Raw genomic sequence first — 12,715 nt, forward strand, 5'->3', positions numbered from 1 at the left:
ACAGTATTTCTATTAATCCCCTTTCATCCAACCTGTAAACGGATAGCAAGTATTGGATTGTTGTTCTTTACCAATGGATGTATTAACTATGTGTCGTGTTTGATGATTTGGAGGAGAGCTATAGGTTTTTACATTAGCCATGAATACTCACATTGTAACTCCAGGACCTTACAGAGCCACGAAATTGGTAAGATATTGCAAAAATGTTAAATGCGCCTTCTGTCTGTTACGTTTTCAAGTGGATCATCGATGGGCTCCACGCCGTAATTATTGATATTGCGTCGGACATGTTCAATTTAGGCATGTTTTTTTCTTTTCTTTCGATCGTTGTATGTAATGTAACTTATTCTTGATAGTTGCAAAGCTGACGATCGACGGTGCTGAGTTCTTGGATCACTACACTGTACTGTTCCATCATCAATAGAAGATACAGCTGTAATGACTAGAAACGTCCACGAAGTCATGCTATTAATAGATAAAATATTGCTTTTGATAGAATGGATGTGTCTATTTGAACGATGCAATTGCGGTTTTATCGATAACAGAAATCTAGACACTTAGTTTATTTTGCCCAGTTACATTCATTTGACTGTCTCTTCAAAGAAATATGAATAGAGCAGAGCAGTTAATATAGCCAACTGGTCTGATCATGGCAGTTGTTATAACTCCAGCCCACTAGGATTAAGTCTTTATCTGATTCATTAGTTTTTATAATCTGCCCCAATAAAACATAATTGTGTCGGAACACAATATTAGTTTTTCCTCCCAGCTGAATCATAGGAGCCTCTCAGACATTGTTCATGTTTACTAAAATCTAAACCTAACCCAACAAACGGACCCACAGAACAACAGTTTATTAATATTATTTATTAAAATGTCTTGACAAAATTGGCTTGTCTTGTCCTCCAGTGGAATGAGGTCACCCGTTTGTTCCGGTCGGGCATGCCCATCCGCAAACACCGCCAGAGCTTTCGGGTTCACTCGGCCTGCTTCATGGCCACGACCGCCGTGGATTGGCTGCATCAGTTGCTGTGCAGCAACAGCAACTTTGGGCCCGATGTCACCAGGCAGCAGACTGTGCAGCTGCTCAAGAAGTTCCTGAAGAATCACGTGATCGAGGACGTGAAGGGCCGCTGGGGCTCGGAAGACCTGGAGGACAACGGCTCTCTTTACAGGTGAGGCTGCCTGTTACGGCCAGCCTAGCCTTGGCCTCCAGGACCGTAATTGCAATTGAAAAACACGTTGAACAGATAACATTGATGAATGAACTACAAAATAACACAAGGAAACACAACAAAGGACATTGCTGAGTTGGAGGTGGCAAGGCTCCGTGTTGATCTTTAAACCTACTTTAAACCATCACGCCCACACATCCAACCATCCAACCATCAAACACAAACGTCCATTTCACTAAATCAATCAAAACTGAAAAACGAAGAAGTGGCACCTAAAAAAACACAGGGGGATGTACATTAACACAAACAACTGAACAGCATGGAAAAGGGAAAAAACAGCTCTGCACCACCACACGATCAGCCATCCAAAGCTTGGTGGTAGGATTCTATTACCCATGCAGTGCTACATGGAGCAGTACCTACATACTGGAGAAGGACAGAAGTCCATTGCACCGAATGCAGTCGGGCAGGACGGGAGCACAACAAAGAGGATTAGGCAGTGGTGTTGACCACTTGTCATTGTACAGCAGTACTGGTAGAGAGGAAAGGGGCGGGACCAGGAGGTGTAAACCGGCCAACTGTATCAATGGTTCAAAGGGAACCGTATAATTTAGTACTAAAGCAGTTGCTTCAAAGGAACTATGGTAATGGCCTCGTAAATGTTCCTCACTAGCAAATGCATTGGATGCCGCTGCAGAAAATGTTGGCCGGACAGGACTAAAACAAGATGCAGAAGGAATCTGCATTGAGGAATCATTGGAAATGGATGAGCAATAGGCAAAGTTAATTGTATTCTTTGCAGCACATGATCAGCTTTAATTATCTTGTAAAAAAAAACCATACCTTTTTATGTTTATTCACTAAATCGTTAAGAAGGCTGCCCAATGGATCTGAGTCTTATTTTTATTATTATCTTTCACCTCATCCAGGTTTCCCTCAACCTCCCCACTGAAGCCCATTCCTTCTCTGGCTCCCAAGCAGACCTCAACGCCAGGCTCCGGCCTCAAGAGGAGCCTTTCCCTCCGAGACAAGGAGGGACTGTTCAGGTTCCGCAGCACCAAGAAGCCGAGCAAGGAGACCCAGGTGACTGCCATCACATCAGAGCTTCATTCTCTTTTTAATTTTCTAATTAAATTTTTTTTTTTTTTTTTTTTCTAATTTTCTAAATTTATTTCCATTATTATTGATGTTATGGAAGACCCTTGACAAATGTATTCATATAAAATCACAATAAAGTTCAGAAAAAAAATATAATTTGTGAAAGCTTTTTTTGACAATTTTGATGTTACTTTAAGAATGCATACAACAACAATATAACTGTAAATTTATTTTAACATCAAATTTGTTTTGTCTTTTTACAGGAGAATGTGGACCCCTCCCTCCAGGCAAAGGCAGAAGATGAAAATCAGCCAATAGGAGATCAGCAGGCGCACAAACGAGAACTTACGGAGGAGGATGAGCATGAAATCTGGAAGGAAATTGCCCTTACCCAGTATGAAAACAGAACACAATATTTTTTGTCCTAAAGTTAAATTATTCCTCCTACTCCAGCCTGCATAAAGGGCACAATCTTAACCTTTAGTAATTATTAACAACCCTAATATTGGGCAAGGTGAGCACGTCCTAAACATTAGACTGAACATGTGTGTTTTGAATCAGCCTCCAGAAGATTCTGGGGATCGCTTCTCTGGATGAGGTGTTGGATCGGCGCAATGTGAATCCGCAGAACATCATCCACAACATGACCAAAGTCAACAAACACGGAGTTGTTACGTTGGACGATAAGTCCAGTAGGTTACCTGTTAAACCATTGTTGGTCCAATCTTTTGAAATGAATGGTTAATGGCACAGAGGTGAAACTAATGTTTTCAAAATGACTGACCTGTGCCCCCTCCCTCCCCCAGATGACCTACCCCACTGGGTGCTATCTGCCATGAAGAGTCTTGCAAACTGTATGTAGCACAAAGCTATGGGATACATCATTGCTGTGTATTTTCTTTTGCTACTACAAGACAGTTTTTTTTTTCAGTATTGAGATGTTTCACATGTTCACTTCATTTGAATGACATTAAAAGAAATCTGAAAAGTGTAAATCAGCTCAGACATACGGCCAAATGGTTTGGTGACTCCAAAGAGTCCCCAAACGTCCCCAAAAGAGTTTGCTATGTACCTGTTATTACATGTTTGTTTTCTGCCATTAGCCTCACGGAAGTTTAATCTGTAACCTTAACGACATGTCATTGTTTTGGTCAGGGCCCAAGTACGACAGTGTCCAGCCGTCCTATCCAGGCTTTGAGAGGGATGTCTTTAAGACCGTGTCAGACTATTTCTACAGCCTTGCGCAGCCTCTTCTTACCTTCCAGCTCTATGAGCTCTTCATCAACGTCCTGGGTAAGTTGGTGTACCGGTCTTTCCTTTTAATGAGGGAAAATCACTGAAGGAAGTTTCTTAATAAATAAAAAGCAAATGTGTTGTTTATATGCAACTCTTTTGTGTATTTTGTAATTGTGTATTTTGTTCCCGTAATTTAGAAATGTTCTCATGAATAAAATATTCAGTCTGATCTGCCAGTTTCTCAGTCAGTAAGGTTAAGTTACCCGGAATGGGTAAGTCATGAGGGGAAATCAAACGTCTGGCATCACTGTATGATTAGCTAAATTGGTATTTAATCCTTCAATCCAAAACCAAAAATGCTGCATGGTAACATGGCAACCACTCATTCTTGTTTGCTGTCTTGTGCTGGATACTTGCACATAGTGTGGCTCACTATTATGTGCCGTTTGTTTATCTGTGACTACGAACGTGCTATTCTGTGTGTGTTCCAATGTTGTCCGTCTTGCCTGTTGCTGGTCCATCATGTGGTATGTTTTCTTCTACTGGATTTGGTTCGCACTGACTAACCGAAACCCTCCCGTCTGTCTTGTCTTCTTTTCTATCTGTCTGCCTCTACTGACACTGTTCGGGGCCCTGTATCTCTATCACCCCCCCCCCCCCAATCAATGCCACTCTGCATCAGTGCTGTGTGGGTATGTTGTAGCAGCCCCAAGGCCTCAGCGGGCGAAGCGCATGATGCCATACCCGCCTTGCCTCCCCCCTCCCACCAAGACGTCGTTCTGCTCCACCGAGTGCCTCCTCCTGTCGCTGATCAGACAGGGCTCGTGCGACGAGGCAGACTCCCCGATGAAGGAGGTCTTCAGCTCTGTGGTGCAGTCCCAGCTGCGCTCGCTTAAAGGAGTCGAGGAGTGCCGTCAGCCCGGCAGCTGTGATGCCAGTGGCCAATTAGGGGGGAGCTGCGCGAGCCTCAGACAGTCGCGTAGCTCGGTCTGCTCGGCTAGGCCGCGACCCCGAAGTTGCTCCATGGAGAACGTCTTGGAAGACTCCGCCCCTTTAACCCAGCAGCTCTTTCTGTCCAATGAGTGCCTGTCGGAGAGCACCTATGGCCACCTCCAGCACGCAAAACATTCAGAGTCAAATTCCAAGCACAGTGATACAGTTGAGCCCATCGCCACGGCAATGCTCGATGACAGGAAGGAGAATGCCGAATCTGCCGGCAGAAAGAGGCTCTCTTTGGTTTCCCTGCCTGGGCTGGTGGGCATGCGGAGGACCCGCCTGACCCGGCCCTTTAGCACAGGCAGCTGTTTGGACATCGTGCTGGAGTCCCGGGAGGAGGTCTCCAAGGAGAGCATGGTGCGGAGTCGAGCAGCCAGCTGCATGGACGTCAGCACGCCTGCGCGACGGACACGCTCCACCTCGACAGTATCCACCCGTCCTTCCTCCTCTGGCGGGAAGCCTTGCCCGCCTCTGTCTTCGTCCGAGGCGGCACACAGGCACGACCCGCCCACCACAAGACCCCAGGGGTCCAGCACCTCCTCCTCCTCCTCCACCACCATCTCCAGTAGCCTGTGGTCGCTCCACGGCGGCGCTGGTGCTGGCTGTGGTCCCACCATTGCACGCCGCTGCCACAGCTCCCTGGACCTCTCTGGGCTGTCCCGACCCCCCCTGCCTAACGCTGAAAACAGTAAGACCACCCCCCCCCCCACCCTCCTCCGACCGCAATCCGTTTCCTCTCCCTTCCTCCCTCCACTTTAACTTGTCTGTTTGTCTGGCTGACCGTCTGCCTGGCTAGCCGTTTTGTCTGTTCTGTTCTTGTGACTAACGGCATCTAACATCCAACCGCTCTGAACAATAGTCTTCAATTGCAAATATGGAGTAGGAATAGCGAGATTGTTGGAATTATTGAAATATCTTACTAAAGTGTATTAACATTAACATAATACTTCCACTAGTCATCCAGCTCATTATCAGTTCATCTTGTCAGATGAATGTGATGTATAGAATGGATGGCTGTCGATCGATCGGAGTGAATCCACATCCCATTCATCTTCTATTTCTACAAATGTATATAAAACACGTGTGACAATTTGTTTTGGTTGGATTGTGTACCGTGTGTGTCTGTGCAGTGCAAATGTAGAGAAGGACGTTGTAGCCAGAGGGCAGTTATCCCTCAACAGGTTCTGCTTTAGTGAGTAAGGGTTCGTGTGTGTGTGTGTGTGTGTGTGTGTGTGTGTGTGTGTGTGTGTGTGTGTGTGTGTGTGTGTGTGTGTGTGTGTGTGCGTGTGCGCGCGTGTGCGCGCGTCTCTTCAGGCCTGCTCCAGTCAAATTGCGAGCGCATGGCCATTGAGGCCTTGCAGTTGTGCACCCTTCTCCTGCCGCCGGCCTCGCGCCGGAAGCTGCAGCTCCTCATGCGGATGATGTCCCGCATCAGTCAGAACGTCGACATGCCCCGACTGCACCACGCCATCGGAACGCGCACCCTGGTGAGCTTCCTGAGCGCCAATTAAGAAAGGGCAACTTTAACAACTACAAAAGGATTTTAGAGGGGACAATCGGTTGACCATGGCTCACGTTACATTCATTATTACATTGTCATTAACCTTTTTCTATTGAGCTCTGGTCTTAAAGGAATACCTTAGAAAGTGTTAATCTGAGTCTATCCCCGGCCACTATCAAACTAAAGAAGAACATACTTGCCGTCTTTGCATTTAAATCCACGTTCGAACCAGGATTAATCCTACAGCGCTACCATGTAGCCCACTAGATCACTCTTCATCTAAAATAAGTTATCTTAAGGTTTGGTTCTCCTTTTTGAATCCAGTGGAACCTTTGCCCTGTAGTTGACGCCAAACCCAAACACTTGGTCTGGTGTGTGGTTGCTCTTGATGGGCCTTAAGGGCTCAACATGCTTCCGTGTGGTTTGTTTGAATCCTTTGCGCACACAATACTCAACATTGTCGCAAACTGTTTTCCATTCATACTCTGCAACTTACACAATGTATCACTCTTCAAATGTACCCTAGAGGGTCATTCATCAACAAACTACCGAAACTGTGCATACTGGATCAAAAAACGTTGCCCCCTTCTTTCAAACAGTAACTGGTTAACACACATCATATATTTTGTTTACTGTGGAATGTAAACAACTTACAGCAATTACAAGGTTTATTAGAATCAAAGCTAAGCTACTTTAGCTGTAGCCTGCAACTGGACGTTGCTCACGCAGCCCCACTCGTCAATTCACCAATCAGTGGTCTGCAACATCTAGGTGGATGTTGCTTCTTTGATCAGATCAACAGGGCTTCTATATCTTTTGTTACTTTAATGCTACAATGAGAAATGTTATGTCCTCAATGATTCTTGTACTTTTTGGGTTGTTTCTTCAATGTTGAATGCACTTATTTAAAGTTGCATCGGACCAAAGTATCAGCCGAATGAAATGTAATGTCGAGTTCATGTGGCAGTGTTGTGTTGCTTATGCTGCAGTCGCCCAAGCACGAACAGGCCTATTGGCCTATTGGACTGGCTTGCATGCCTTCCCTTACCCCGTCGTCCTCTTCTATACATAGTGAGTTGGTCCTTATTTGACCTGTCCGTTCGTCTTCGGTGTTGCTCCTCCAGATGGTGCACACCTTCTCAGGCTGCGTCCTGGGCAGTGCCGAGGAGTGTGAGCTGGATGAGTTGCTGGCCACCAGACTGGTCTCCTTCCTCATGGACCATCAGCACACCATCCTCTCTGTGCCGGAGTACCTGCTGACCGCCGTCACGGACCATGTGCAGTATCTGCGCAGTGCACAGGTAAACGCTCACTCACTCATTCGTTCATTCATTCATTGAAATTGCATGTTTTTTGTTGGTTTTTCTAGTTGGCTTTTTACACGCTATCATAAAATTTGACAGAATATTTAAAACAAATGTTTCAGTCACTGGACTTTCCTTCTCCCAATGTCATCAGTCAAACGTGAACCCTCTTGTATCTCTTTGCCCCTGGCTGTAGCTCGGCCCGGCATCCAGAGGTGTCCAGGGCGTGGACGTGGCCAGTGCTCCCATGCTCCTGCACGCCTTCTGCCGGCAGATCAGCAGTGTTGAGTTTGAAGAGCAGCGTGTGGCCGCGTCCAAGAAGGCCATGGAGGACCTGCTGGAGATCCTGCTGACCGACCGCAGCATCACCGACAAGGACCGGCAGAAGAGGCTCAAGCAGGCAAGGAGGGGGGAGGGGTTGAGTCATGAGTCTTATCAAAGGTTTTACATATACACATTTACAAGTTGGACTCTCTTTCTATACCGTTCATTGTTGGGAAATAAAGATGCCCTTTGTTGGGTATCAATGGTGGATGACTGCAGGCATTAGTGCTATTTATAAATCTGTGGACCTGTTTTCTCTTGGCTCGTCCAGTTCCGGAAGCAGTACCCGGACATCTACAGCCGCCGGGTCCCCACGTCCGACCGGGAAGAAAAGAAACCAAAGATCAAGCCACCGCTGCTCACCATCAGGAAGACCAAAGCCTTCAGCATCCGCAACTGAAGAAAGTCACCAAAAAGCCACATTGCGTTAACCCAAGATTACTCAAGTTGGTTCTGAAATTATACGTTTATCTGTTTTTTAATAGCGATTTTTCAGAGATCCTAGTGTTGTATCGATTTGGTTTACCCATAGACAATAGAAAGACTATGTTTGCGCTTTCCAGAGCTTTTATCTTTCACCAGAAGCTAGGTGTGCATGAAGGCGGAGGGACAGGCTAGTAGCCTCTGTAAGTGGCTACTAGTCACATCCTGTTATCTGTGTTGGGTTCCAGAATGTGCTAAAGAAGTAACCCCTGTCCCCGTCTGTGAATGAATGGTCATACTTGAGTTACGTATTCAGGCTTGGCTTCATCAAAGTTTTCCATTTTGTGTGTGCGCGGTTATTTATGTGTTTACAAATGAGGGAGGGAGTTGGAGAATTATTTGGACAATGGATTCTGGTTGTAACTTGTTTTAATTTATATCATTTATGTTGAGGAAATCTTGGCTAAGAGACCTTTCTTGTGCTATTCATGATTATTTTATTTGACAGGAGGGTTTTAGTTTTCCCTTTTGTTGTTCAGAATTGGTTTTCTCTTTTGTTACAATTTCAAATTTCTCCATTTTTTCGTACTCCGTACTCAAAATGTGTGCTACATTTGAGCTTGTCTTTGAGAGAGAGAGCATCAGACCGTGCCTCAGGATTTCCATGTGACTGATGAGCAACATTTATTTTAAGGGACATTTTTGTAATTGTAATTTGTGATTTTCCGTTTACTAGGTTACTGGACAGCTTACCTGCATTATGTGAAGGTATTATAAAGCCAGGTTATGGCAATGCCATTAATGTTGCAAAGTTCATATTGACTGAATGGTTCTTGTATTACTATATTATGAGTCCCTGTCTACACTACATTAAACTGGTTACAATGGTACCCTTTTGAACCTGGATTTCTGAATAAATGAGATTTCACGTGGGCCTAAAATAGCAATATATAAATATTTATGATGTTAAATTTTCTTTATCCAATTTATAACGTTATTATGTTTGTGTGAGGTTTTCATTTTAAGGGATCTCTGTTTGAGGTTTATAACAGATTTCTATAGATTGGATACCGCCTCCAGTATACCGTTCTTATGAAGTTAACCTTTATTCATTCACTTTTGTCTGCATTCTCAAATTGTACAGAATTACCCAAATAATCAACATTGGCCTTTGGGACACACCACTAGATGAGATTGAATCACATTGGTTGAACGTTGAATTGTGGTCGAATACACTTACCAAGGGCATAACCATCTCCCCCAGTGTGTTCTAGTCAGCTCCAACCTGCCGAGGCTGCAGCAAGGCATGAAGCATTCTGAAGGGCCAGCAGGAAAATAGAGCGCTGCTTCTTAAAGCAAGTGTAATACTTGACTGATGGACGTCATAAACAATCCCCTATGGACACATGGTAACCTTGTTGGTCGCTAAAGTTATGGTAGCATTGTGAAAAGGGATGCAAGGGACCATTTTCTCCAACTAGGATATGGACGGTTTTATGGATGTCTTGAATTAAAACTCCTACTTTAATGGGGAGAGCACTGTGTGGTTTTGTACAAAGTGTATTGTTTTTATTATCCTTAGCCTTCAAATCTAAGTGTAAGCTACCAAAGGTTTTATGTCACTTTCCATACGTGCTATGGAAGTTGAAAATTACAGCTGTGCAGTCAAACTATTAATTTCTAAACCCAAGGGTGACCCCCTAGAAATGACTGACTTACTAACTGTTAAAGGACACTGGGGAATCTTCCTGCCACACAAAGCTTAAATAATAGGGCTTTATGTAATATACAACAAGAATATCTTGGCCCCTTCAAAGTCCCATTTATGGATCCAGTTCTGGTCCATAGGCTTGGAACAGGAAGTCTCATCACATGGCGTTCATTATTTACAAGCTACTGTAGTTTACAACTTGCTATAAGAATGTATATACACCAGCATGGTGTAGGGCCACTGAACTGTTTTCAGCCTTCAACCATTCAGCTGCAGTCCCTCCCTTGTTGGGAAAAACAGTCTGCCTAGTTACTTGACCAGATAAAATGAGACGGAGAGGTAATAAAGTCTGTCAGCACGAGGGCCTCGGATTTATTGAGTAAAGTGGCAAACTAATACTGATTCATAAAGCGTGAGAGATCGAATATTCTACGTCCCCTAACAGCGCTGAGGTCGTCCGGAGCTTTGCCTCCGAGGAGGTTCTGCTTCGGAAGAGCCCCCGTGATCCGGTGCATGTGAAACTTATAGTATCTTTCCTAGCCAGGTGTGTGTGCTAGACTTTGTGTGGGTTATAGAGGGTGCTCTTGTCCCTGAGCCTCCGGGTTGTGTTGTCTTTCTGTGTGATATGTGTGTCCTCGCCATCTAGCTGTGGCAGAGTGTTCTCCGCAGACTGATAGGGGGGCTCGAGGGTCATCTTGACCCTCTTGAATGTGTGGTGTGTTGTGTTTGTTAGATTTTGGACCCAGAGTTGACTATATTCGTAATGTAATGTGTCCGTTATTTAGTTTTTTTTGCCCATCACCCTCTAACTTATCTGTCTCTTTGTATTGGAATTACCCAATTAATCTCAGTGCGTTTATAGAAATGAATCAGGATCTTCATCTTGTCTTGTTTGTCTCATGGTTCTCTCTCTTGTTCCTGCCATGGCTGGGCCATTATCCCAGTGTGTCTGGAACTAATTAGCCAGAGACAAACACACACACACACACACACACACACACACACACATTCTCACACATGCATTCTCACACACCAACACACACACACACACACACACACACACACACACACACTTCACCCCAATAAAACACATAACTTTCAATAAATGAGCAGTATGTGTACCTCCAATAGGAAGTGTTTCTTTGTGTGTGTGTGTGTGTGTGTGTGTGTGTGTGTGTGTGTGTGTGTGTTTGTCTTTATGTGTTTGTTTGTCTTCAGCTGATGTCTGAAAAGGTAAGGAGACAAAGAGGGCCTGTTTGACTCTGTAAGATGGGGGGAGGGGGTGGGGGGGCGTTTGAGGGTATGATGAAAAGAGCAAGGGCTGGAATGGTCGGGGATGGAAAGGAAATAGAGACACGGTGACAAAGTATTTCCACCGTCCTTATTTGATTTGTTTTTAATCGAAGAAAAACGAGTGCAACAAATATACAGTTGTATATATAATTATTGAGTGTAAAACAATAAGATATAAAGGGAACACATTGTGTTTGTTGGGACAAAGGGAATAGGAATGTGGTCAATAATGAATCCATGTGGAAGGAGGTAATGGGAAGTCTGGGTGGGAGGGAGAAGGGGGTTGAGGGAAAAAAGAGAAAAAAGGGGGGTTGCAAACCCTGGCCCCCGTCTCCATCTCACTCCACAGGAAGTCTGGTGGTGGTTTAAATGAAACTCTGACCACTGAACTGCTCTGTCTCTCTCCCAGTCTCTCTCCCACTCTCCTGCTCTCACTCTCCCTATCTCTCTCTATCTCTCTCTCTCTCTTGCGCTCCCTTGCAAACATTCTTGTCTGTCTTGTGTGCTTTCGTGGTGTGTGAGTGAGAGAGAGTGCCGAGTGCATTAAAAAACATGGCCAGCCGGTGAGTAATTCTTCCATTTTGTTTTAATATGTCTCAACGTTTTTGCGTTTGTTTTTATGTCTACACACATTGAGACAAATGACAGGAATTTGTATTGGAAAAATAGCTTAATGGAATTGTTTGCAGAAAATCTAAATGGACAAATAAAATGGTGTGTCATTGCTGATTTGCCTGTGTGTGTGTGTGTGTGTGTGTGTGTGTGTGTGTGTGTGTGTGTGTGTGTGTGTGTGTGTGTGTGTGTGTGTGTGTGTGTGTGTGTGTGTGTGTGTGTGTGTGTGTGTGTTCAGGAAAAATACTCAATGGTGAGTAAACTCACCAAAAGTTTGAACTACCCAATTCTTAAGAATGTGGAAGAAAGAAAGTGAATTAGCAATGTAGAATTTAGTGTTGTCTTTAAACCCCCCAGAATGTGGTTAAAAGAAAAATTCCCTTGAGGTTTCCCCCTAATGTTAACCATACGGATTTAAAGCCCCATTCCTTAACTTGTTATTTTTGTCTTGACTACTGATGGCTGGGATGAGTTGAAGGGAACATGGTGTTGCTTTGTAACAAAATAATAAAATGTTGACACAGAGTTTCTCTCCAAGTTACAAGGCAATCTTTCCTTTTCTATTAATGCTATTAATGGCTCCATGGAAAAAGCAGCAGTGACCACAGCTTTTGATCAGAAAACAGCATGTTTTACAATGCATCGTGGTTGTTGGATTTTAACACCCAAATGCAAGATGCATATTTGGAAATGCTGACATATACAGTGTAAGTGTTTGTACTCACTACCCCCTTTTCAGGGTTGCTGCTGTTGCATCTTGTATCCATCGGCAAATAAAACACAGGCCCATAAACCAAGAAGATTCCTGTACTGTTATAAATTCACAGATAGTATTACATTTGGAGAACCACTATTCAAACTTTCAATTCAACTGTTCAAGACAAAACAAAAGGCATGTGCCTTGTGTTATTCATCCTTGGGCCTTGAGCATTAAACTATACTAAAATAAGGGCTGATTGGCTGATTGAACTATGGAAATCCATCTTGGACAGCCCCCATGCTCGAAAAGCACATACATCCAAAAGTACAAAGCCATAAATAA

At 44.2% G+C, this 12,715-nt stretch overlaps 1 protein-coding gene across 2 annotated transcripts; it reads left to right on the plus strand.

The window, feature by feature from the left end:
* Nucleotides 1-8,937, plus strand: depdc1a (DEP domain containing 1a). 2 transcript variants are annotated; one of them, XM_084472658.1, is made up of 12 exons: nt 1-187; nt 910-1,175; nt 2,105-2,258; nt 2,537-2,667; nt 2,835-2,965; nt 3,080-3,127; nt 3,429-3,566; nt 4,192-5,193; nt 5,820-5,992; nt 7,131-7,307; nt 7,507-7,710; nt 7,906-8,937. In XM_084472658.1, exons 1-12 carry the CDS (start codon nt 140-142, stop codon nt 8,032-8,034), a joined length of 2,601 nt encoding a protein of 866 aa, XP_084328784.1. In that variant the 5' UTR covers nt 1-139; the 3' UTR covers nt 8,035-8,937. The 2 variants fall into 2 exon arrangements, with proteins under 2 accessions (XP_084328784.1, XP_084328785.1); XM_084472659.1 differs by lacking the exon at nt 4,192-5,193.
* The last annotated feature ends 3,778 nt before the right edge of the window (nt 8,938-12,715 follow it).

This window comes from Micromesistius poutassou (assembly GCF_964030765.1).
Source record: "Micromesistius poutassou genome assembly, chromosome: 9".
Taxonomy (NCBI): domain Eukaryota; kingdom Metazoa; phylum Chordata; class Actinopteri; order Gadiformes; family Gadidae; genus Micromesistius; species Micromesistius poutassou.

Bases quoted from the DNA above. Each gene is read 5' to 3' on its own strand.
- depdc1a (XM_084472658.1), top strand. From the start codon at position 140: ATGAATACTCACATTGTAACTCCAGGACCTTACAGAGCCACGAAATTG. The intron at 3,128-3,428 runs GTATGTAGCACA...TGTTTTGGTCAG, and splicing joins CATGAAGAGTCTTGCAAACT to GGCCCAAGTACGACAGTGTC. The intron at 5,993-7,130 runs GTGAGCTTCCTG...TTGCTCCTCCAG, and splicing joins CCATCGGAACGCGCACCCTG to ATGGTGCACACCTTCTCAGG.